The sequence below is a fragment of the Psammomys obesus genome, unplaced genomic scaffold (assembly GCF_907164565.1).
Source record: "Psammomys obesus unplaced genomic scaffold, mPsaObe1.curated_primary_1811, whole genome shotgun sequence".
Lineage (NCBI taxonomy): Eukaryota > Metazoa > Chordata > Mammalia > Rodentia > Muridae > Psammomys > Psammomys obesus.
The window spans coordinates 1,276,364-1,302,605 of record NW_026596057.1 but is presented as its reverse complement, the minus strand read 5'-3'; the positions used below and the strand labels follow the sequence as shown (position 1 = coordinate 1,302,605).

The 26,242-nt window shown below is 42.3% G+C and overlaps 1 protein-coding gene across 1 annotated transcript in view; it reads left to right on the top strand.

The window, feature by feature from the left end:
• The window catches only part of Rgs5 (regulator of G protein signaling 5), a 44,203-nt gene that overhangs the window by 1,374 nt on the left and 16,587 nt on the right, over nucleotides 1-26,242 (top strand). Inside the window, exon 2 of the mRNA XM_055624643.1 lies at nucleotides 20,809-20,919. Coding sequence (XP_055480618.1) covers nucleotides 20,809-20,919 — 111 coding nt within the window. The remainder of the gene's footprint in view (nucleotides 1-20,808; nucleotides 20,920-26,242) is intronic.

The window sequence follows — 26,242 nt, the reverse complement described above, 5'->3', positions numbered from 1 at the left end:
CACACACACACACACACACACACACACACACACACACACACACACACCTCGTCTATAGAAAGCTCCAGGAATAAGCATAGTGCTGAGAGGCATCCCAGCTTCTCTGAAGACCAGTTGATACATTTTGGCCTCCTGTCCAGCGGTGAGAGTCCTGTTGACTGTGCGCAGCATGGGATGCATGGATGCCTTTAGCCCACGTGGTATTTGCACATCTTAATGCCAGGGACGGATCTGAACGCATCACACTGGTGGACCGTTGACGCCATTACTGTGACAGTCTGCGGGGGTTTGGGCATCTTGCCATTGTTATGTCTTGCTCTTTGTTTTTATGTAAATAACCCACGGTGTTTAGAGAGATACACTGATGGGATTTTTGCAGTTTTTCCTATCACTGTCAAGTATCGACAGTAGAACTTATTTATACCTACATTTGTCGCTTATTCGCTAATGCTGGGACTTCCTGGTTGGGGGTTAGTGTTACTGTTGCTGGAAATGTATACACTTGAAGCCCACCAGTTGCTGACAGGCTAGTGACATAATTGAACACATTGTAGACTACATAATATTCAGAACACAGTAAGCTAATAATAGACAGGGAGATCACTGAGAAGCTATGGATTCTTGCTGATGAAACAACTTCAGTTATTTCAAGCCTGTATACATCCCTTAGGCTTCTAAATGGCAAGCCATTTGCCGCACACAGGACGGTGTCCCACAGGTAGGAAGGTGAATGAGAACGTTCATCACTGAGTGCAGTACAGAGGAATAAATACAGAGTACTAAAGTACAAAGTGCAAGCCTGCTTGGGCCTCAGAGCCTCTGATGTTTGGGGAGGACATTACAAGGAGTTAAGAAAATGATGTTTAACTAACCTTACAGAACAAAGAGTCAGGCAGCTCTGCGTAGATGTGAGGAGTAGGCTGCATATCCAGACATGAAGGTAAGAGGGGTACAGAATGTTTGACCAGTGTTAATGCACTCTGTACCAAGTCTCAGGCAATACTTAGTTTGTTGTGTGTCCACTGAAAGGACCACCATTGGTTTTCAAGGTCCTGCCTCTTAAAAGATTCCACCACCTCCCATTTGCACCTCCTGCAGACCAAGCGTTTTGTGTGGATCTTTGGATCTTTGGGGAGACGTTCAAGATACAAACCATAACAGGGCTTTTAGTAGGTGGGTGGTTCTTACAGGACCCCTGCCCTCACTGTGAAGTGTCTCTCTTTCATGTTATGCCATCTGTAATGTGATCCTCACCGGGTCGAAGGTGACACAAGGACCATGCCCCAAAATCTGCAGCTCCTGCAGAACTAGATGACTCAGGTATTTTGCTATCACGTCAGAGAACAGAGTAATAATGCCTAACCCAAACTCCTGACTCTGATAACTGAGGAAATTTGCTTGAAGAAAGATTTTTTTTTTCTTCTTTGCCTAAATGAATTTTAAAAAGTCAATCAGCATTTGTCACATAGTAGTCTCTTGAAAAATATGTTCCTGAAAAAGTTCTCGACTAATGGATAATAGTAGCTGGAGACAGGGCTGCCCATCATCAGCCTGGCACTTTTCTCTGCTTTCTAGGAGGCTTGTGAAGAACAAACATTAGCAGTGATATGTTATGTCACAATGGGGAAAAAAAGAGCATGTTTCTAAATAATGAGGTAGTGAAAGTTTCTATGGGGGGGGTGGATTTAGTAGAAAGAAGATGAAAGGAAACCCAACATTGCTATAATGCAGCAGAAAAGCTTGGTAAGCAGAGGGTGGTTTTTTTTTGTTTGTTTGTTTGTTTGTTTTTTCCCAGGATGACAAGCATTTGGCTTTTGGAATTTAAGGACCTTCACGGCCTGACTGTTTCTCTGGGAGCCAACATCACAGCTCCTTTCACAGCTTCTGTTCCCTGTGTCCACTGATCGCCTCCTCATAGTGTCTTTGTCACTTAGCCCGGGTTATGCTGTCAGATCCCAGAAGCTTGGTCGAGAGGGGTCCTTGGAAGGTCGTCTAATCTCTTTCTCCTTTTCTAAGAAGAACTACAGATTACAGAGAATAGATGATAATAAAAACCAAGCTTATTTATGTCTCTTGGGCCAGTGTTAACAGTTTGTCCTGCTGGCTGGAGAGAAAAGGGGTGAAACTTTTAATTAATCCAGGCAGGATCAATCATTAGCAACAGGAAGCAGGATATGAATGAAGGCCAGCCAATAACAGGTTCCTGTATCTCTTTTTCTCTTTAAAGTTTCAATCAGTTCTCAGATAATGTGGGCTCTGGACCATATTTCAAAGACAGAGTTCAATTGCAAGAGGATAAAGACAGCAGCAGCCTGACCCTCTGGCTGCCCCAGAAGGGACAGGATAAAGGAAGATGCAACTGCAGTGCAGAAAGTTAGCTTTGAAGTCTGTCCCTCCTTCTGCCTTAGCCCTGGAACACTTACAGGGCTGTGGAAGGAACAGAGACCACAGCTGTCCTCTTGCGTCCTTCCTGGGAAGCTGAGGAAGACTTGGCTCTCTCTGAGCTTCATTTCCTCATCTGAAAATGACTATTGAATCTTGTTGGAAAGAAATGCCACAAGAAAGAGCAGTCACAAAACCCACTAGGTGACAGGCATCACGGGCGGATGCTAACAAGTAATTCCCCACCACCCTTCCTCTTCTCTGTATGGCAGGCAAAGTCTTCGATAGACAATTATTTCATTCATAGTTGCTCACCTTCCCAAAGCATTCTTCCTGCTTCTTCTCTTTAGAAAACACACTGTGCATTCAGTATAAAACATTAGAAAACTCATTTTAAAAACATGGTTGTTATTCAGAAATTAACAGTAGAGCTCTTTAGCACCTGGAACCATTCAGGAAACATCTAGTATGAATTTTGCTGTTGGACTGTTTGGATGAGGGTCCAACACTTGACACGCTTGGGATTGTGTCTGTCAGGTTTCATCGTCAATGCCACACCCCCACACCTCCCATCACTTACCACGACATTTGCACGTGCAATGTAGGAAGCTATGCTGTAGTCTAGGTGGGAAGCAGGAGCAAGTCTGAAACTATAATCTTGGCTTTTAATAGCTAAGGGCCAGTCCCGAGCCCTGTCCCTAAGAATCTCTCCCTTACTTGCAAAGAGACCTGATCAGGCATGTTCCTCTATACTCCCTCCAGCCCTACCGCATTGCTATGGTGAATTTGGACTTTATGTATTCCTATTTTATTTTATTTTAATTATTTTCTGCCCCTAAATCCAGTCACATATTTAAAAGCTGTAGCCATTAAATTTTACGAGATGTTTACCTGTCCATGGAGGTTTCCGTAACTTAGATTTTTTTTTAAAAAAATGCGTTTGTTGGTATTTTATGTGAATATATGGGCTTTGATCATATTCACCCTGTTACCCTTTCTCATCTTCTTCCCACTCTTGCTGAACCCAGTCTTCTACCCAAACAAGTCTCTTTCCTACTTTCCTGTGGTGGTTTGCTTTTGCTTTATGTGTGTGTGTGTGTGTGTTTGTGTATATGTGTGATCCATGCAGTTTAATTGAGATTGATTGTATGTGCATGTATAGGGGTTATTTACTGTAGGTGCGTCTTTCATGTACGCATACACACATAGATACACACACTCGCACAGGATGGGGGAATTGGAATTGTGTCTTTTCTGAAACATCAGTGGTCTAATTAACCTAAAGGTCAGGAGCAGGCATCGTCAGCACGTGCTGTTTGGGCTATTCACCTGGCATGGAGCTCTTAGAACACCCCAGGGCATTTGCTGGCAAGGCCTTCTACTGCTGCTGTACCCAGGTAAGGTAACCTACCTTTAAAAAGGAAACGCGTCAGGGTTTAGAGGAGCGTGGCAAACAGCTTTGGAATACCTCAGACAGGTTCATGTCTTGACTAGCAAATGAGACTGAGGCCAGTGTTCTATGCTCTCCAATTGCCTCCCCAACACTTCTCACACCACACCGAGCTCGTCTGGACAGGTTCTCACTTAGATCCTGTAAACCCCATCTTCTAGAAAGATGTTGGGACGGTCCCTTTAGAGTCAGAGGAAAAGACAGAGCATGAAGTAGTGTGCGTGACAGCGTGCTACACCCTGTTCCCAAGCGTTTATTATTAACGGTGAAGTGCGGATGGCTATTTCGGTCAAGCTGCGACTTTTGTTGATTTTGTGTGTGCGCAGAACATCTGTTTCTTGACGAAGCACTCATCTACAGGACTCAAGAAGTTTGGAAAGATTCAAGATGTTCCATCTAAAAAAGTGGCTTCCTGTATTCTGGCAGCTTGTGTTAAGTGGTAGCTTATAAGGGACTCTTGGGTCTGTGGAAGTGTGAGCTCTGACATGCGTTTTTTGGGGATTGTCTGGATAATTTGGTGATCTGCCCTTTTCTGTGTTACAGGTTTCTAGAATCTTACGCCAGCTTCTGAGTCTATCAGGTCTAAAGAAAGTGTGCCACTTGAATGAGTAGATTAATACGTACATTCTTTTGTGGCATTCTTAATGACTCTGATAAACGATGTATTTTCGGCCGCAATCGGGGATTTACTCAGACACTTAGGAGAAGCGAATGACGTTCTGTTACTGCATTTATTTTTGTGTACATGTTTGTGTGTTTGTGGTGTGGTGTGTTTGTGTGTGTGTGTGTGTGTGTGTGTGTGTGTGTGTGAGTGTGAGTTCACATATGCTCGCACGCATGCTTTGTGTGTGTGTTTCAGTGCTCACGTGAAGGTGAGAGGACAACTTGAGAAAGTTTGTTTTCTCCATCATGTGGGTTCTGAAGTTGGAGGCCAGGTTTTCAGGCTTGGTGGCAAGTGTCTTTACCTGCTGAGCCATCTAACCATACCCAGGGAATAACATCTTTGCCAAAGATGATTATGAATTGGTAAGCTATTTTCCCATCTTAGGCAAATATATGTTTCTTTATTTCATCATTTGCATTTTATCCTTCTCCTCTCTCTGGCACCACTCGTGTGAGTCTCACTAAGACATTCTCTGATTCCCTGTGGGCAGTCGTTGGATGTCTTAAGTGCCCGTTGCTATAAAAGAATGCCCAAGATTGGGCAGCTTGTAAGAAAAGACTCACCACTCTGTAGGATGTCTAAGAGCAGAGTGCTAGACTCTTGTTCTGAACCATAGCCCAGTGGTAGAGCAAGGTCAAGTAATTGCCTGTGGAAGGGGCAGCAGCAGAGAGAGCAGTAGCCTTGCTGTTTTCAGTCTGCACTCAGAGTAACTAACCCAGCCCTGCAGAGCAGCATTCACCCCACTGATGACCTCCCCTACCCCCCTTATATTCTCATCACCTCTCAACCCTGTTACTCTGGGTAATAAATTACGCTTTAAAGTTTGGAAAGGAGGAACTGTATTTAATTCATAGCTGTGCCTTAAAATTGAATGCAATTTTGACACTGTTTTCCTGAAGTTAAAGTCAACCTCCACAGGACAAGTGCTCAATCCCATAAGAGTACCCCTGTTTCATCTACCCTGTGAACCCCAGAAACTCAAGTTGTCGAACTTGGCAGCAGTTGCCTTTACCGAATAAGCTGTCTCACAAGCCCAAAATTGGTGGGTAATTGTCACCAGCACAGTCTCTGTTGACCCCCGTTTTGCTAAATAGGATGAAGACACTATGAAATCCTTGAAAATCAACTGTATCACTGTATAGTACTGGTCACATGGGGGAAGGGGATGTTAGGTGATCTAGTAGAAGACAAGAAGGATAGTTGATGTAGCATGCTCACCAACTCCTGCTCCAGACCTACCACCCAAACAGGGACGTGTCACAGGGACGCTCAGTCTGTCTCCTGTTAAAGTTGAGCATCTATTGAGAAGTAACACGATCCGCCATCCATGCCTTCATCTCACCCTTCCCGCTGCTTTAGAAAACCAGTGTTGTAATTGCCAGTTCCACTTCTCTTATACTCTGCCCGTTCAGTAGCTGTAGCATGTGCTCTTTGGCCTTCTAAGCATGTACAAAGTCTTCTATTCCAGTTCTGTGAACTACGAGTATTCATGTCTAACTCCCGCTGAAGAAAGTCCAGGTCAGACTCAGTGCCCTCCCTCATCAAAACCCACCTGTTGCCTTCGAGACCACCAGCTTCAAGCTTGCCAGGAACTCTGACACAAAGCCATAGACAGGCTCTACACTCATGCACAGTTTTGATCCTGCACTGCTCCTTTAGAGGTGACCATATTGGTTTCCATAAAGCCCATTCACCTACTGTTGCTTAGAAATCAGATTTAAATATCTGCTCTACAATCCCAGGTAGGAGAGACATCCCCCTGTTAGATACAGCATCCATAACTAGTAAAGAAGCACAGTCTTCTTTCAAAATAACTAGAGACTCAAAAGAATTTGCTAAGAATCAGATACAGAGCTCCATCAGCCCTTCCACTAGTGTCCTCTGCCTATAATATCTGATGTAACTATAGTCCATTACCAAAACCAGGAAACTGGCTTTCTTAGGATATGTTCTATCAGACCAGAGTATCTTAAACTTTTCCCATTGTTACCCCAAGTAATTTTTGCATGCTCCTAGGCATACTGGCATTTATGCATACAAATAAATATTTGCTAGTAATATATAATGAAAAGTGAAATTTATTTTAAAATTAGTTGGTATATGCATAACTTAGCATTAAAGACAATTGCAAATCTGCATTGTTATGCTATGGATATGCTTTTTAATTTTTTTATTTTCATTTTTATGTACATTGGTGATGTGCCTGCATGTATGTCTGTGTGAGGGTGTCAGATCTTGGAGTTACAGACAGTTGTGAACTGCCATGTGGGTGCTGAGGATCGAACCTGGGTCCTCCTGGGTCCTCTGAAAGAGCAGTCAGTGCTCTTAACCATTGAGCCATCCCTCCAGCCCTCTTTTTAATTTTTAAATAAAGAATATAATTTAGCCAAAAAAAAAAAAAAAAGAAAAGAAAAGAAACAAAGAAACACAGTTGCCTCACACAGAGTTCAACTTTGGTAAGCTAACCAACCCTTAATTGTCTGTGTTCTTAGTCAAGCTGAAACGAACCAGGTCATCACCAGGGTGGTTGGGCAACAGGGTGCAGGGGCCACTCAAATGAGGAGTTCTAGAAACTTACCTTCATGGTCATTTTTACCCTAGGATATAAAGAAGAAAACTTGGGTCCTCAGCAGGCGCTTGGACATAGTAGGGTCCCTGCCTCTTTGTTCATCTTTAATTTAACTTTTTTCTTCAAGTGATTGCAGTTAGGGTTTCATTGTGCAACTGTCTGACAAATTTCTCTAAATTTGGGTAAAGAGAAGAAATTTATTTTGGACCTTTCATTTGGGTAGGCAGGGAGCAGGGCTTTCATTTACCATCTTCCTAACCGTTGGTGGTGTTATAGTAGGACTTCAGTTCTTAACCCTCTCAATGTCTCTTTTTATCTATTCAATTCCTTTCTTTAAAAAAAAGGATTTATTTCACTTTAAATTCTCTCTGTGTGTGAATGTTGGTGTGTGTGTGTGTGCTCATGCAAGCACGCACCCTCCTTTTTCATACAATGACCAATTTACAATGGCCCCGCATTAAATTTATCACATCTGCAAAAACCCTCTCTGCCCTATAAGATATCCACAGCGCCTACAAGCCAAGATGGAGTTCCTTAAAGAGTCATTCATCAGGGTTTGCACAGATGCTTTCACTCATGAGGCAGCGCTCATCCCTCCTGTCTCCTGTGGGATGCTGGCAGGCCCCCCTCTGGCATGGCTGCTCCAGGTTCCCAGGCCTTTTTTCTTGGATGTGCTTTGTATCAATCCTGACTTTCATTTGCAAAATGTGTTAGATTTACATCTTTCTAAGCTGGTTCAAGTCCCCACCCAGGCTAGCAGCAGGCCCTCATCCCAAACGCTGATGTAATATCCTCCTGTGTTTGTCAAATCATGGCCCCTGGCTTGTGGCAGCTGAGTGACTGCCTGCCTGGTTCCTGGACCCCTTTTCCACAACAAGCATACATCTATAATTTAGTGACAACTTTAGGGTGTTTCTGTTTTTCATTCTTCAAAGCTGGGCATGGTGGCACACACCCGTAATCCCAGCATTGGGGAGGCAGAGGCAGGCAGATCTCTGTGAGTTCGAGGCCATCTTGCATTACAAAGGGAGTCCAGGACAGCCAGAGCTACCCAGAGAAATCCTCTCTTGAAAAACAATAACAACAACAATTTATTCTTCGGTCTTCAATGTATTAAAGCTATAGTAGAGATTGCATTGATCCCACTGAAATTTTTAAGTGTTTTAGGAAATATAAAGTTTAGGAATAACCTCTGAAGAGTTAGGACAAGGACAAGAAGAGATGGAGATCCTTGTGGTTCAAACAAACACCCCTTCTCACCTGGCATACAGTCTCTGCCAAATCACGCACTGCCTAACACTGGTACTTCAGGGAGCTCTTCAGAAGCTCTGCACACCCCTCCCCCTCCAGGGAGGGGCCGTACTCCCTTCCTTGAACTCCCCCACAAAATTCTTTACCTTCTACACAGCTCATGGCACTGTTGGGGGGATGGGAGATAGAGCAGAGGTGGCCTCACACCTGTAATTCTCCTGCCCTGACCTCTTGTGCTGAGCTCGCCGACGTGAAACACCGTGTTCAGAGACCATCACATCTTACCCTCCACCGTCAGATTCCCCTTCGGTTGGATAGTTGGTACTGAATTTTTCGTCACACCTGTTTGACAAAGACACCATCATGCCACTGTTTTACTAAAGAATAAATGCCTGCTCACAGTCAGAGAGTGAACTCTACAAACTTCGGCTCGGCCCCAGGTATGCTAACTTCAAGTCAAGGACTCAGCAGATGCCAATAAGTCACCCATCTTTGTCTCTATATAAAGGAGACGCTACCAGAAGCCAGAAATGTTTCTTATTAAAATTATAAAGTATCCCCACAGTATCTATTACAGACTATGACAAACAGTAGTTCTTCCCTTACAGTGGGACAAGTAAATTATTATAAAAATGAATTTATGAATCAATAGGTAATTATTAAAATGAGAAATTATAAGCTGCTATTTCAACATTTTTTTTTTCAGGGAAAGAGAAATGATCATTTAAATCTAATTTTAGCAACAGAAACTGTTCTTTGGTTCCTTATTGCTGTGCCATTATTTTACTCAACAAACACCTTTAGTCATTTGGCAAATAGAAACACTGAATAAGACCTCTGATTTTTTTTTTGAAGAAATAAAGCATCATGGGAGATGACACTGAGTTTGTGGAGTGATGGAAATCATCCTGGTATTTAGTAAGATCTGAATTCTCCCCTTCTTTTCTTTTTCTTTCTCCTTCTTTGATACCCTTGATACTCTTTCTGATACCCTTGATACTCTTTCTGATACCCTTGATACTCTTTCGTCTTTTTCTTTGGGACCTGCTAAATGAGTCTAAAGTAGGAGCCATGCTCAGTAATAAGTGTTTAGTCTGTGGAATCTCTCTGTAACGGCACATGAAAGAATGCTTGGTGGCTGCGGGTACCACCAGTGTCCACAGAAGCTCTTGTGGGAACTTTACTGACCCTTCCACCTCTGGAACTCAAAATTTCCACAAATATCTATCTTCCCCAACTGGAGGGCCATTTCCCACTGTCCATTATCTAGCTTCCAAATGGAATTACCAAAAGTTTGGAGTTCCTGCCAACACTGCTTTGAATAAGATGGGGAATTGAAGGTCAAAGGGGAACGAGCTGTTTCTGGCCTTTCCATCTTGCCCTTACACCGTCTCTTCATTAGCCCCAATAACCTACTGTGATGAATATGTCAGAGACAGGCCATAAAATCTTGGGAAATGTCCCAATTTTTATGGGAATCTTCAAGTAGAGAGTGGACAGAGCTTGGGAAAAACAATGCTATTGCAAAAAATACAATGTGAATCAACAGCACAAGGGGAGAGCTATTATAATGTGACTGCATTGTACTGGGCAGCCATAGAGGTCTTAGAAGAAGCAACCCCAATGAGGACAATGCCAGGGTAACCCTCCATGCTTTCAGGGTTGTTCGGGTTGTGATGAGGTAGAGACTGTCTCAAAAACGTTTACTTGAATGTCAGCCAAGCACTTCTGTGTTGTGTGTATTTTATCTCCTTGTTCAGAATATGCCTATCAATGCACACAGACCATGGCAGCCAGCAGTGGTTCCACGGAAGTCTGACATATAGATTAGGCCAGAATGAATATGGATCCTGTGTACACAAGGCTTTGATAGGGACAGCAGTAGTAAGAATAACACACATGCATATCAAATAATGACTGTGCACAAAATGCTGCTGTAGGCACCTCAGTGGGACAGTTTATTATCCTCTCCGTGGATCTCCATCGCCATTTTGGTATGCAAAGTGAGTTGTGATATTTAGCAACCTGCTGGGTAGTGGGAAGTGGAAGATACAGCCATGTGGTACGACTCTGCTTTCATTTTCCACTCTACCCTAACAACTAAAGCAACTTGATAGGCTCAAAGGATAACAGATTTGTGTGTGTGTCGGGGGGGGGGGGGATGATCAGAGGGTTTTAAATTGGTGTGTGGTGGGGGAGAGATGAAGAGAGTGCTTGCAAGAGAGGATGCGGGCACTTGGCATTGAAGAAATTGGGGGTGGTGAGTGGGGAACAGAATGGTGACAAGGGACATGGGAAACCAGAGAGTGATATTTTGAGTTTGGGATAGACCAGCAGCCCATACAGCTGTGAGCAGGGTGTGGGGGGGAGTTGAAATGGGAAGGGAAGGATAGAGACATCGGGATAGGACATGACAGCAGTTCAGTTCTTTCGGACTGGTCAATTAAATTGGGAGGCGGAAGGACACATTGAAAGAGTTTTCTGAAAAGAGAGAGCAACGCCTGTAACCAATCAGCTGCTAGAATGAGGAAGACAGTCCATAAGGACCAGGGGGTACAGGTTATGGGAACAAGGTGGTTGTAGTTACAGATGAAAGGGGGCGTTGGGAAGGTGTAGAGGTGTGGTAAATGATGGCACCGCTCACAGCCCATGAAGACCTTGGCTCCTTGCTTTTCCTTTTATATGTCAAAGATGGGAAATGTTCCTTACTCTAGTTAAAAGGTCAGCAGGAATTTTATCACCTGTTTCCTTTTTTTCTTTGCCTGACATCACTCTGTCCTCTCTCTCTCTTTCTTTCTGTGTGTCTCTGTCTCTGTCTCTCTCTTGACTAGACCAGAGAACTCAAATACGTACGATCATCCAGCAAACTGGACTGTCAGCCTTCTGATAAAACAGATAAAACCTGATATCTGATAAGACAGATAAAACCCTTTTTTATCAAAGGCATGCTGTCACGGTGTTTTTCCCCTTACTGTCTAGTGCTTTTTGTTCTGTGAACACACTAGGCATGTTCCTTAGTACAGGACTTTCTGTAATAACATTAGAAATTATGAACCCTGTAATTTATGGTGTGCCACGGTGGATGTGCCAGGCACCGAAAGAAATGCCTCACGTACAGTAACTGATTTCACTGTCATAAAAGGTACTTAAAAAGCACGTTCAATTATTCTTGTTGAATTTTAAAGATGAGAGAACAAGCCAACAGAGTTCAGGAAGTGTCTACGGCCATGTGTGTAGCAAGGTGGCAGGAGAAGTCTGAGACTGCCATGTCTGCTCTGAGTCACTATGCTATTCTGTCATTTCCTTTGAGGAAAAGAAGCTTGTTTGGGGTTTTGCTTTGAACTTCCTGAACAGGTGCTCAGCCCCCCTTGGCTCCCCTCAAGGAACAGCCCTTTCAGCATGGATACTGTTGCTTTCAGTCCCACGATCTAAGATGGGATTCTCAGCAGTTAAAAGCAGATGTGTTCTTTCTGCCAAGTGCAGGGATGAGATTAAACAGTGTTCGATGGGTTGTTTGTGAGTGTGAAATGGACTTTGGATCTGGAGAGTGTCTTATGATGTCACTGGGATGGTTCCAGCTGGTCACATGACACGGTTATCCAAAGCAGCTTGCTGCTACTCTTGCCTTGATGGCTTTTCTTGGTCATGGAAACTTCTCCACATTTATTGTTCACTATTTCCATGGTTTCATCACAGTTATGGTTTGTAAATTCTCCAAAATGCCTCCTGTTTGAATTTGAGCAGTCTCTCTCTTTTGCAGAAACATTTTTCTACTTACAAAAAAAAAATACTTTTTGAATCATGTTAAATGGACGCTGTTAATTTTAAGTCCCTTGTTTGAAGCTCCACCGTCTCTGGCAGTCACTCCAGGGTCAGCTGGTTAGGTGTAGGTATCATTTTCAGTCAAGCTGCAAGCCCTGCCGCTTTGGGTTCAGAATCACTACCGGCAGCATCTATCCATCCTTCCAACTCTGCAGTCCCACCATTGCCTTGGTGTGTGTGTGTGTGTGTGTGTGTGTGTGTGTGTGTGTGTGTGTGTGTCAGAGATGTGCAGCTCTGTTAGCACGGGACTGACTAGTTTTAGAGCCTGGTAGTATTGTGGCCATTTGTCCAGGAGAGAATCTCTCTCTCTCTTTCTCTTTCTCTCTCTCTCTCTCTCTCTCTCTCTCTCTCTCTGTCTCTCTCTGTATCCTCTTCTTTCCCCTACTCCCCTCTCCTCTCCCTTCTCTCTCTATCCTCTATCTTGTTTTGTTTTGGGGAACAAGCCATAGGGTCTCCTTATGGAGAAGTTGCTTACAGAGAAGAGAGACCGAAGTGGCACACAGCCCTCCATCATTGTCCACCCTTGCAAAAGCTCAGGGTTACAAGTCCTCACGTCAAAGGACTATGAGGAGCCAGAGCTGGCACCGGGAGGCACAGTTGTTAAGTGAGTAGATGTGGGGATGACAACAACCGTGGTAATGATGATAACAACAACAGTGCCTGGCACATACGACACGCTCCTTAGGTGCCAGGGGCCGGACCAGCCTTTACTGTCCTTACCTCTTGATCGCCTTCCAGAAATGTCTTACATCATCTCCTCATTTGTCCTAGTGACACAGCTCAGTTGTTGACGTGCAGGGACACACAGCTTGTGTGAGGTCACTCAGACTGTACGTGGCTACTGGAAAATAAAAGGATCTGTCCAAGACCAACTCCAGGCTAGGAAACCCGTTATACTAGGGGTTAGTTGTAGGTTGTTGTTTATCAATAGCTTCACCATCAGTGTGTGAAAGCACGACCACCGTACCGACTGTGAACTCTTAGGGAACACGTCATTTTTGAGCAAACAACCTGAGGTAAAGTGTTTATGGAATTCATCCCACAATAGCAGCAAAGTCCCAGGGGTCTGGGTTCTGCTTGCACCTGTATGAAGGGAGGAGATCTGCGTTGAGATTCTGATGTCCTTGTGGCCAATATCAGGCCACAAGAAACCCCACCTCAGTGACTGGACATGGGGCTAGGCAGGGATCCAGCCACAGGAGCCATCTCTAGGAGCAAAAGGTTAGTTGCATCTTTACAAACTTGGTTTAACATGGGCAGGAGTCCACAAATAGGCTCACCAGTCCGAATCTGAGCAACACTCCATGACTAGAGAGAAACTTTTATCTAGTGCACTTGTGAAAAAGTCATTTCTAACAAACATTTTGCTAACCATGATGCTTTTTTTTCTTTTTGTTTTTTCAAGACAGGGTTTCTCTGTGTAGCCTTGGCTGTCCTGGACTCACTTTGTAGACCAGGCTGGCCTCAAACTCAGGGATCTGCCTGCCTCTGCCTCCCGGAGTGCTGGGATTAGAGGTGTGTGCCACAGGCTCACAATGATCTTGGTCAGGGCAGCAGGAACTGGTACAGATGGCCCAACCAGAGCCCGAACTTTCTAAAAAGCTTGCTGATCACCCCTGAGAGAAGTGCGTATCTGATTAGAGCAAATACCCAGTGACCTGCACTGTAGCAATTATAAGCAGATGAAAGTGTAATAGCCTAGCATCTCATTGTTTCTAGTCCTTTTATTCCACAGAGGATTGCCTTACACCTAGAGGTGTGTGGCGTGTGGCAGGCACATAGAAAAGAAACTGCTTGTTAGTCTGTTAAGTAAATAAGCGAGGAAAAGAAGAAACTGCACACAGCTCGTGTTTTAATTGGCACTGAGGGCTTATTTTTATTTTGATTTTTTCAAACAGAGCCTGCCAGTAGCCTGTAAGTCACAAAGTAGGCTAGGCTGGCTAAACAGTGGGTACCTGAGGACCTGCATTTCTCCAGCCATCCTGAATTGGGATTTTAAGCACATGTCACAGTGCCTGACATTTTTTTTTTTAACCGAGATTCTGGATTCTTCATGCTTGCAAAGTGAGCACGGTATCAGCCTAAGCTCCTCCCCAGTATTTTGTCTCAATTGCCTGTGAGGGCATCCAAATGACAAAAGCTTGGGGACAGCTGAGGGAAGAGCATGAGCACAAAAATGACAATTGCTGTTATTAAGTCCGACAGGAAATGGTGTGACGTAACAAGGGCTTGAAAGGACATAAGTGTGTTTTCTATAAATATGCCCTATTTGATAGCTGGCATTGGCAATTCCGTTTTTTTTCAACCATCTAATAGTTCAGAATGTGGTTAACTATAGCTAATCACGAGTTCTGGGAGACAGGTGTCATTGCTGAAGTCACATGAACAACGATGACACTGTATTTGTTGCCATCTTTCTTCACCTTCTACCGCTTACATCACCGAGTGATATTTTGCACAAACTAACCCTGGGATCATTTGCCTAAGGTTCCATATATAAATAACAAAAATCAGGTAAGAAATTAGGTGTATATTTTAATATGCCGCACTGCGTTAGAATGGCTGAAACAGAAGCAATGGGTAAGGTTAGTTTTTTTTTTTTTTTTTTTTTTTTTTTTGCTAGACGGGAAGTAGTGGATGTTAGAGTAATGGAATCTTTCTCCATCCAAATGGCCCAGCCCAGCCCTCTCCCCAGTCTTGAGAGTCGATCTTGATTTTAAGCAGTCATGTTCAGAGGATTACAGGGAGTGGGGGTAGCTGAAGATGTCAGATAACAAGCATTGGTGTGTGTGTGTATGTGTGTGTGTGTGTGTGTGTGTGTGTGCGTGTGTGTTCGTGCACATGCATTTCCATGGGTATTTACTGTGTTTTTAGGAAACAAGAAAAGACACGGTCTTTTCACCTCTGTGAAAGAAGCCCTACAGGGTTTCCTTAGCTAGATCCAGGGTTCTGTCTACAGCAAGTGTAGCTTCTGCTTCTTCGTGGCCAGCAGGGGGCATCTGCACCACAGATTTGGGTTGCATTGAGTTTTCTGTCCACGGATAGATCAAATCTTTTGGAAAACAGTTTTGAAAACACGGCCCTACACAGCCCACGCTTCCTACCGAGTGTCTTTGTTCGTGGGTGTTGTTGAAACGTGTCTGGGGTCTAGAATTAAACCTGCCTATGATTGCCAGGTTTGTTACGAGCACAGGACCCTTAACGGCCCCTCTGTCTCTAACACAGTGTGATAGGAGTTGTCTCCTTATGCTCAGTTTCTCTCGTCTTTAGAATATCCCTTATATAACCGGTGTGAAAAACTGAACCTATGTTCCACTTAAGCCCCGCTCGCCAGGTTTCTTCCTGCCTTCCATTTTCTTCTTTTTCTTGGTTTTATTTTTGGTACTGGAAATCCACCCAGACCCTTGTCCATGCCCGACAACCATTCACCGAGCTTCAGCCTCAGCCTCGGCCCCCCACTTCTGTATTGTCTGCTTCTACTTTAAAGGTAGAGACTGAACTCAGTCATTTTATGGCTCTTGCAGTTCCCTAGGGGCTTTGTGTCTCTCCAGTCATACTAGTCAGCAGTCATATTCAGAAGATCCCAGAGAGTTGGGGGTTAGCCAACGCACAGTGGGGTAGTGTGTGTGTGTGTGTGTGTGTGTGTGTGCATTTTCATAGGCATTTATTGCTATTTTAGGAAGCAAGAACTCCTATCATCTCTTCAGCCTTGCATCCCATCAATATTTTTCAGCTTTGGTAAAACAGCTACTATGTAGTTTATGTGGCGTATAGATGTGCCCTTTGGAGTTGTTCCAAAATGTCACCAGGGCCAGAAAGATCATCTTAATCCTGGAAACTCCTACACTCAGATCCTCGCCATAGCTCTCGGTCAAGTCCTGGTGCTGGCCTCGCACACACAGCCACCTGAAGGTTAGAACTTGCATCCGGCGTCTCCGCTCGCAGAAAGGACCAAGGTGCTCCATGGCCTGTGGGTTCCCAGCCTCCTGGGCAGCACATCTATTTGGGGAGCAGCAGATTTAGCATTGCTACTCTTTAGACCACTGCAGCTTGAAATCCCCGCTATGACTCATCTCCAGAATTACCTTCCTCTGAGCCTTTAATTAAACTCTCAGCCAGGCGTTTCCAATTGATTTTATTTCAGAGCAAGTTTTTTATCCCCCCTGTAACACAAAAGAAAAACAGGAGGAAGGGGGGAGGAAGACCAGAGGAGTTATAAATCGTTAATCAGCATTAATGTAACCTAGCCGGGGGAAAACGCCTGTGTGCAGTCAAAAGAAAACAAAAAACAAACAAACAAGCAAACAAAACAAAACCCTGGGGACTATGGCTGATGTGGGAAACAAATTAGAAGGTTTTTCTCTCCAGATAAAGATGATTTTGAAATTAAATTAATGTCAGATACGTTCAAGTTCATCATGAGACAGGAAACAAATTCTGCAAGTTTGAGCTTGCTTGGTTTTCCCATTGATTCACGCTATGAGGTTCTGCCGGGAAGGAACGCAATCATGGTCAAAGATGTTTTCCAGGAACTCTCAAGAGAGCAGTGTAGCAACTCTGAGGTTTTGTTTGTTTGTGTGTGTGTGTGTGTGTGTGTGTGTGTGTGTGTGTGTGTGTTTTGCTTGTTTGTTTTGTTTTGTGAAAATGCCAAGTACTCAGTGTGGCTGGAACCTGATCATTTACCAACTTTAAACAATCACTGCTGATGAGCATGAATGCAGTAATACTCATCTTTTTCCTGCATGATCATAAATGGATAACCTGGTCAGTTGGACTTTTCAGTGTCCCCTTCTTGAGCCCATATGCTAAACCAGGAATGAAGCACACTGTTTCCCCTCTATTGCCTTCACAAGGCAAACAAGAGGAAAATTGTACCTGATATTCTGATATAGCTATCAGCTCTGAGAAAGGGAATGTGCATGCGCGCATGCATGAGCACACACGGTGAGTATCGTATATATCAAGATGCCCATGTAATCCAGGGCAACCTTAAACTTCTCATCTACCTGTCTCTGCCTATAAATGGTAGGATTGTAGGCTTTTGCCACCATACCCACTTTATATGATTCTGAGGGTCAAACCCAGGGCTGAGATTCATTCCCAGCCTGAGAACATGAACTTTTTAAATAGGTGGTGTTATAAATAGCATTTTAAAAAGATCACACCACACACACACACACAAAAAAAAAAATGAATCCCACTGAACAAATGATACAGGTGAAATATTTTTAGGGTTATGTTTCACTCTTTTTTTTTAAATAAGCATTCCTTATGGAAAAATGCACTCAGAAATGGATAGCCAAAGATAATTTGGACCAACCTGAGTTAATAAAATTGCTGTCCCCCTCTTTACATGGACATGTTTTTGAAGAGCCCTTTCTTTAGTGTTACTCTTGCACCCATGCCAAATATGTCACCATCTAGGGGCAGCATGGTGGTGCCATGTCATCCTCCTTCCATCACATGGCCTTCTTTCTGCCCTAAAAGGCCAATCAGATGAATGTTAACAATTTGTGAGAAATGAGAAAGGTCTTCCAAATTTACCTCTGCTTCCCCTGGGGAATCTCTTGTGATCACACTAGTGGGAACTGGGACTTTCTTTGCAGTTTGTGCTCCTTTCTGGAAACCCCAATGGAAGACTTCAATAGGCTAGAAGCATCTTAAAAGCAAGCACTAAGGCTATGGTGTTTGTATGTTTATTATGTGCTACCTGATATAGCAAACATAATCAATTTCTAAATTAGCAAGAAATGAATGAGTGAATGAGTGAATGAATGAATGACTACTTTAAAATGTCCATCTCCTTTGTTCCAGTTGCCCTTTAATGCGTGACTATTGCTTTTGCATGGAAAATTACAAACCAGTATCTTTCTGCCCTTAAAAAAAAAAAAAAAAGCAAATGGCTCAGATGAAGCAAAAGAGAAAAAGACAAAGAAAGAGAAATGGAGGAAGAGGGTGAAAAGGAGGAAGCCCAGATTCTAAAGGACCAACAAAACAATAAAACCCCCAAACACGAGAGCTTACACTAGTGTCTATGTAAGTTTTGGGGGGATGTAGTGTTGTGTCAAGGCCAACACTGAAAATGGTTCTCCTTATGGGCACAAATGGAGAGGCATGTGGAGGCCAAGAGGCAGAACACTCTCTTCGTATTGGATGGAGTAGCGGGCTTGACCTTGTATCTCTGACTGTAGTGCTACATATTCGCCAGCAGAGGGCAGTCACAAGTGCTGCAGTCATTTCCCAATCAACTCCTAATAATATATATTTTTTATTCCAAATAATATATGGATAGTCTTACTTCCAGAGTTAGAATATTTGGGGAATAATTCATGATTTGAACAATAACCTATATAATTTTGACCCTTTCATTTGGTGCTTATTGGTAGGAAACATGGGCTAAACCTGGTTGAAAACAATGATTATGCAGTTATAAAGCTAACTTTGCGGAAGCAGAATTATAATATTCCAAATGCTGTGCTCAGTGATTCACATGTGTCAGCACATTTAATCATCATGAAAGTACGAGGTCTTAACCATTTCATCAGCCCCAACTTTCAAGCCAGGAGAACTTGCCATCGGATAATTTAAGGAACTCGAAGAGCCTGGCATCAAGGGGAGATGTGTCTTACTCACTGCATTATATAAGTCACTTCTTCCCAGTAGGACATTCCCCATTTCTACCAAAATGCTTTCTTCAGCGTGAGCTCTGCTTGGTAAAGGGCTCTGGAGTGGTGTTCACTTACCGGGAAGTTTCTAGAGAAAGAGCGAAAGCAAAAAGAAACACAATAAGAAGATGGCACATAATTAATTGTTTCTGAGTCAGTTTCAACACCATGTTTTGGGCTAATAGGACATTCAGTTAGTATTTGGATATTTGTGGGTTTTTGAAGTTACAAGACTGGCCTTTCTTGACTGCGACTCTCATTTGCACAAGTGTTCATCTTAGCCTTGCACATCACCGCTTTGCTATCTATGCATAAGTTAAAAAGGTTTGTTTGCTATATCAAAATCCTGTCTGGTGACAATGCGGACCCATAATAGCTCTTGAAGGCTTTGCTTATGATTGGCACTGACTTAGAGACAAATGTTAATAGATTGGTAAGAAACAAAATAGAGATAATTTTAGTTCATGTAGACAAATGCTATTGAGGATTTGCTAGGTTGCCAAGCAACTGTGCCAGGCACAAAGATTAAAAGGCATTTAAGACTTGACTTCTACCGTGAAAGGGTTCTTCTATACAGCTTAGAAAACAGGCACAAATCAATAACCATAATGCAATATGATAAACTCTATCTTAAATGTGCATGTGGAGTGCCTCGGTGACAAGGGAAGGGCGGTCTGGGGTTTCCCAGCACACCACTGCTCCCGTGAATTAGCATTTAAGATTAGGATTTTAGGGCTGGCAAGATGGCTCATCAGTTAAGTATACTTTCAACATAAGCCCAAACCAGAGTTCCATACCTAGAAAACAGAGCAAGCCTGATGCCTATGGCTCACATCTATAATCCTGGCACTCCTACGATGAAATGGGCGGTGGCAACAGGAGGGGCACCTGGAATCTCTCAGAGAATTTAGATTAGAGCACTCAGAGTAGCAGAAATGGAGGGCCTTGCCTAATCAAAGTGGTAGAGAGAGCCAACGCCCAAAAGGTATTCTCTAACCTAGACAGATGTGTCTTGGCACTTTTGAACACACACGTACACTCAGACACCCACACATCACATAGATACATATATACACAATTAGACAGTTAGAATCTAAATGGATGGATAATAGATAGATAAATAGATAGATAGATAGATAGATAGATAGATAGATAGATAGATAGATAGTTTATATAATTTTGTGGTCTGTTTAAAGTATGGAATCATGATGAAAATCTGCTTCAAAGACTGGTTTTAAAAACTGGGTGAAAACCATCACATCACGTTCTATGATGGTAGACTGTTCAGAATTCTGACCACATCTGCTCACTAAGATGCCGAAGTTAAAGGACTATTAAGTCTCTAGTCCACCTATTGGATATCAATCTCCTTGATGAAGGTCACTACAAGTAGGACACTACGCCAGCTGCAGTGGGTCAGTGAGCCAAGACTTTCAGAACAAGCAAGCAAATGTAGTTTAATTTTATGATTGGAAATGTCTCTCAAAGACATCTAGCTTTACTCTATTATTTTCTAGAAAGGGGACAGAGATCTGGCAGTAAAAATAAAAACAAAATTGTTCAATGTAATGCATCTAGTTGACGGCCAGAGCCAGAGCCCTCGGGAGACTGATAGAAAGCTCTGTCAGTGATTAAACTTAGGGATTCTGGAGACAGACTGCTTGGGCTTGACTGCAAATTGACTGGCATGTATTAAGACATTTAAACTGTCATTCAGTTTACTCCTCTGTAAAATGGGACTAAAGCTATATGACCTGCCATATAGAAATAGAAAATATGAATGGAACAATTAAGGTTGGAATGAGATAATACGAATTAACTGGTGTCTTTAAACACTAATTATTGGAACTCGTGTGTCCAGCTTTATGTTCTTTATGTTGCAACGGGAATGAAAGAAGCAAATGAGGTTCTTTGCCTTTGTCTTTTCTCTGACGCGGAAAGAAATCACTATTTTAGATTTGTGTGTTCATGTGTCGTTCTTGCTCCCTGACATCTATCCTTTCAGGGCCAAGGAGATCAAGTTTAAGTTGGGGACGCTTCTTCAGAAGCCAGACTCTGCCGTTGACCTTGTCATTCCATATAATGAGAAGCCGGAGAAGCCTGCCAAGACCCACAAGTGAGTCATGAATATGGATTCCGTCGTTTTCCTCCAGATGAGGGCTGCTTTTTAAGTGTGTAACGCTGTCATTCATCCGTAGAATCACCCCTTTCAATTATTCACTGAAGATTATTTGACTCCTCAGAGAGCTGGTTTATAAATTCTATACTTTTTAATACTTCCATGTCTCGAGCATAACATTAAATAGTTACAGAATTAAAAGAAATAAAGCCTTGCCTCATCTTCGGAAAGATGAAGTATACTTTATATTTATTAATTGAGTGGTACCAGCCACTCAATTAATATCTGTAAGGTCAAAACATCTGATAATTTATTGGCTTGGGTCAAGTAATCCTGATCCAATTAATTATGAGCCCTGCACACTCACTGTAAAGTAATAGGCAAGGCCTCATCCTTGGGAGGAAAATGTGAGCAAGTTCATGCTGACAAAGTGGCAGACAATGTAGGACTCAATAAGTTCTTCTTGAATGTACTGGGTTCCCTTCAAAGTCCACAGAAGAGAAGAACTGTTACTTCCGGGAAGAACAAAGGCTTGCCTTGCTGTTCCCACTTAATGAACACCAAGCACTGTTTTCCCAACTCCTATCCCTGGTAGTGGCTTTACAGTCCTCCATCTCTCAGCTTCAGCTGTGTACACTAACCCCCAACTGGAGCGTAAGCATGGCAGGAAACTATGATTCCTAAGAGTCAAGAGGCTGTGCCATGAATCCAGCTACTTTAACTCAGTACCGTCATCCATACCATCATCACTGCCCATTTTCTTTCATTAGCTCCCTAGACCTTTACTGTCCAGACAGACTCCCACGATTATTCCTAAAAGCTTCAAGATCACAGACGTGTGGGAAAAGTACAGGAGTCCCTTTTAAGTTCCATTTCTCTTTTCTAATTTAATATTTGTATAAATTGGCCAATCTATCCTTTGTCCAAATGACCTTCAACTTAATATAGTTGATTGGCTAGGAGATACAGAACTGAGCTATTCTGTTTTAAAGTCATTTTCCATCATCCTAAGTGGATATTTCCATTTCCCTCCTTTTATTACTTCAAAGTGTTCACAAACCGGAAGTGAGACGTAATTGAATTTTCTACTTTTAAAAAGGAGAAGCTAATTCACTGTGAAGCAGCAGGCTGCCCATCCTAGTAGAGAGCAAGAACCATATTGCATAGCCAGCAGGTCAAAAGGTTTGTTTTGCAGCAAACAATGTGGTAATTATTGATCTGTTGGGATTAACATTTCAAATGCAGAGCTCTATTTCCTGCCTTGATTGTCTGCTCTAGAGCGCCACACAAACACTTGAACGAGTCAGCTCTTAGGGATTTAGGAGAGAAAGGGTTGGAGGAAACCTGGGGCCGAAATATGTTGGTTTACTTACTCTTCTTGGCCTTTCATTCCCTCCATTTCTTCTCCACCAAATATTACTTGATTCTGGGAAAGACCACAACTCTCCCCATCCCTAGGGGATGCTTGTGTGAGACTGCTGTTTTCAACAGTGAAACTGAAGGAGGGCTCCATGCAAACATGCATGTTCTTTTCCACCTCTTCACTTCGGGTGGATTTCTCTGCTTTTAGCCTTCAGGGAATGGCCTTGCTCTTCATGAGCTCAGCCAAACTCATTTCTTCACTTACACATTTTCTGTATTTTTTTTTAAACCCATACTCTTTTGAGGAGAAAATAGACCTCTTGATTGAGGTATATATTTTTAGCTTCTCTCATCTTCTTTGGGCAATTGCTTTGAAGAAGTACTTTCTATTTTTTAATATATCTTAACCTCTCATCTGATTAAAAAAAACGAGTCCCTGGAAAAAAATAGAAAGTAAGCTGTCTGTATTTTTATACCAAATCCCAACTTCTTTTATCATTTTGGTTTTCAAAAATTAGTCCAGTGTTTTCTTCCATTAGGAGAAACCAAGTATTTTTATTTCATGTTGGAAAAAAAGTTCTGTCCTTCATCATTTTGGCTCTTATACCTTTCTTTTTGCTTTCCTTGGCTTGCTTGCAGACTTTCATTTCCTTTATAAATCATACTTCCTTGGTGAAGGTTTTGTTTGGAAGGCTGCGTGTCTAACTTATCTGCAGAGTTGACCTGTTTTGCCATAGCTTCCTCTTCATCATAACTCTCTTTCTTAACTCACGGTCCTGTGTTCCCCCTTTCCTTTGCCCACCCTCTGCATTCCCAAAGGCTCTGCTACAGGTCATCAGAATGAATAATAAGCCACATACATTGATTTTTAGTAACTTTATGGTTTGTAATACACTGAATTACAAAATGTCCTGGGCAGATAGTCTTTCAGTTGAGTTTTTCTTTTTTTATTCTAAATGTTCCTCCTTGACATCTGTTATCAATTTTTCACTGAATCTGTTGATATTACTGTGTTTACTACTCTAAAACCCCAGAATGGCCTCCACAAATAACTAGCCTAAACCCTGGCTGATGACGAACAGTCACAGCAATTTTTCCTGTGTGCTTGTGCATCTGGTTAACTACAGAGTGAGCCTTGATAGGAAATATGCACAATTTTATTGACACAAAGAAGTGGCATTTCAAAAGTCTACAGCCTATTCCTGTACCAAGAGTCCCATTGGCCATGGGGTAAGGACTCAATAAAAGGGCATTGACTAGAGCCTGTTTGTGATCTCTAGGACACGAAGGAAGAATAACGCAGACCCTCATAAATGACACCAACAGTAAAGGACACAAACAAACCCAAGGTTTGTTTTCCTTGTCAAAAGCAGAAACATGGGAAAGCATGATCAAGGATAATTAAGTATGTACCAAACACTGTGTAGATTACCAACCAACCAAAACCAAAAAGAAACCAAACCTACAAAATCCAGCCATTGGTGCTAAGCCAAGTTAATTTTTTTTTTCCCAATGCTGCAGATACTATTGGCCAGTATTGCCATCAGGTGTAGAAATGGCTCATTGGTCTGTTCATTCAAATCTAAGTATTAAGTCATCTGTGGCTTTCAACAAGGCTAGCTGGGTAAACTGAGCCAGATTTTGCTTGCCCTTTTATTTGGCAGCTGTTTGCTAAAAGATGTCCTTTGTATTCTGCTCATCACCCCTCAAGTCCATAAATGTGGACAGAATCCTTATCCAACTGCTAACAGTGAAATAGAAACTGTAGATGGGTTACAGATGTGAAGGAAAATCTTGCCATGTTTTGATGTCCATGTGCAGGTCAAAAAGTGGACACACATCTTTGGTCTTGGCAACCAACCTCCCTTATTACTTCCGACTGATGCTGAGGGCAAAGGAAAGAATGGAAAAGTTGCCTAGGGATAGCACACAGTCTGCGCAAGCGTTGTGTGCACCATTGCCATTTGAAAGGCCCTTTAAGCAAAGGGCAGTTAACAGCGGAAAAAACTCTTGTTTTCCAAACCGATGTGGTCACTTCCTGAATCAGGTGGCATTTGCACTGGGCATTAGAAAACACATAGTTAATCACTCCTGCAAATGTTTATCTTGTCGTTCATCTGAGTTACCTTCCTTCCCGTCCCTCACACCCACACAGGGAGGGGAGGCTCTGTGCTCACCCTCTGTGGTCAGCAGTGACCTTGCAGACCAGGATGCTCATTGGCCATTTAGACCTATCTTGTTTCCAAAGAAGTCTCACTTAATGAGGGCTAGCAAATTCTGAGAATCGGGACAGGATGAACCTGTTACCTCCTAGACTGGTAATCAGAACACTGAGCTACATGCTGGGGGTTGGGGGGGGCTGTGTCCTGCTCAACTACGTCCTTAAATCAATTTGGACTAATTCCACCCCCAAGCAAGCTTGGCACATGTCCTTTTGAGGAATTTAATCTTGGCCGTGATGTGCTGCTGCTGTTGACCATTACTTGGCTTTATAATGAGACCTTTTGGGACAAATTACATCTGGTAACATGTTTAAGTCAGGGGCACCTGCTCATGGCATTGTTTCTTCCTGTGTACCTTTATGCTAACCAAAAAGAAAAGGAAAAAACAAAACAAAACAAAACAAAACAAAACAAAACAAAACAAGGGCAGAAAAAAGCTATTTCGTTTTATGAGAATATTTACACGATCAAAAGGCTCAGGGAGTGACCCGGGTCTGCCCTTTGCTCTGAGTTAATTTCTATTGTTCCACTGTATAACATGCTCTTGGATTGAATACCTGGGCTTGATGACAGTCTGCTATGTGTAAAGTATCAAACTCACTGTGAATGAGTACATGCAAAATAATACATGCATAGGAGAAGTGCTTGGTATGAAGTAGACAGTGGGAGCTATTCGCCATATGAAAACATGTCCTTTAGTCATTATCAGTGAAATGAATAAAGAAGACATAGGTTCATACTTCTACTCATAGATAGGTTCATATTTCTCCTCTCTGTTTCCTTATAGTAGCAGGTGAAGAGAGAAGGTAGTCCGCTTGTTAGAAATACATTTGTAAGAAATTAGTATGTTTTTGATCTGGTATTTACATGTCCAGCTAGGAAAAGATAATCCACCTAAGTTTGTTTCACAAGATTTATTTCCCTGTTTTTTTGTTTTTGTTTTTGTTTTTGTTGTTGTTGTTGTTGTTAAGTTTGACTTTCAAAGAGAGAATTCATAAATTAAAAAATAAAATCAGGACTTAATTGACCCATGCCCTACAAAGTGAAGTCAGGGGTGGTCACAACACTTGAGCTAAAAAACTGTCTTGGATTCCTTGCAGAGATAAAAAGGATGCATATGCCTGAAACATAAAATATAGATTAAACATTGTTGCAATAACATCAGTTGCTAATGTCAATGATTTAAATGCCCAGAGACATTATTTTATAAAAACCAGAAACAAGAATATTTCCAAGTTGTCTGGAACAATTACTAAACAACCTGAGACCTTGGGAAAAAACACTCATTATCTTCATCTCATAAGTATCTTGCCAGTCTGTTTTAATTAGATGATAAAGACCAAACGTGGTGATTCAAGGGCTCAATCACTATGAACCCGGGAAGATCAAATCAGCTGTTTTCTCTCAAGACTACAGCAGCTCACCTTTGTGCATTCTGATGAAAGAGGAGAATTGGTGGTTACAACAAAGTACAGCTGTGGAGTTTCAGTGGCTGCAAATATTAAAGTAAAAGTAGTTAATTGTATTACTATTATTATTGTTATTATTACTATTATATCTTGTCTGTTAACTTTCTTTGGAGTCAATGTCTCCAGCATTTATGTTCAACACTCTGACTCAGGAGACACTAACTGCTTTTCTTCTTAGAAAAAAAAATAAATCTTCACTCTACTTTAAATAGGAAGGAGAAAGAAAGAAAGAAAGAAAGAAAGAAAGAAAGAAAGAAAGAAAGAAAG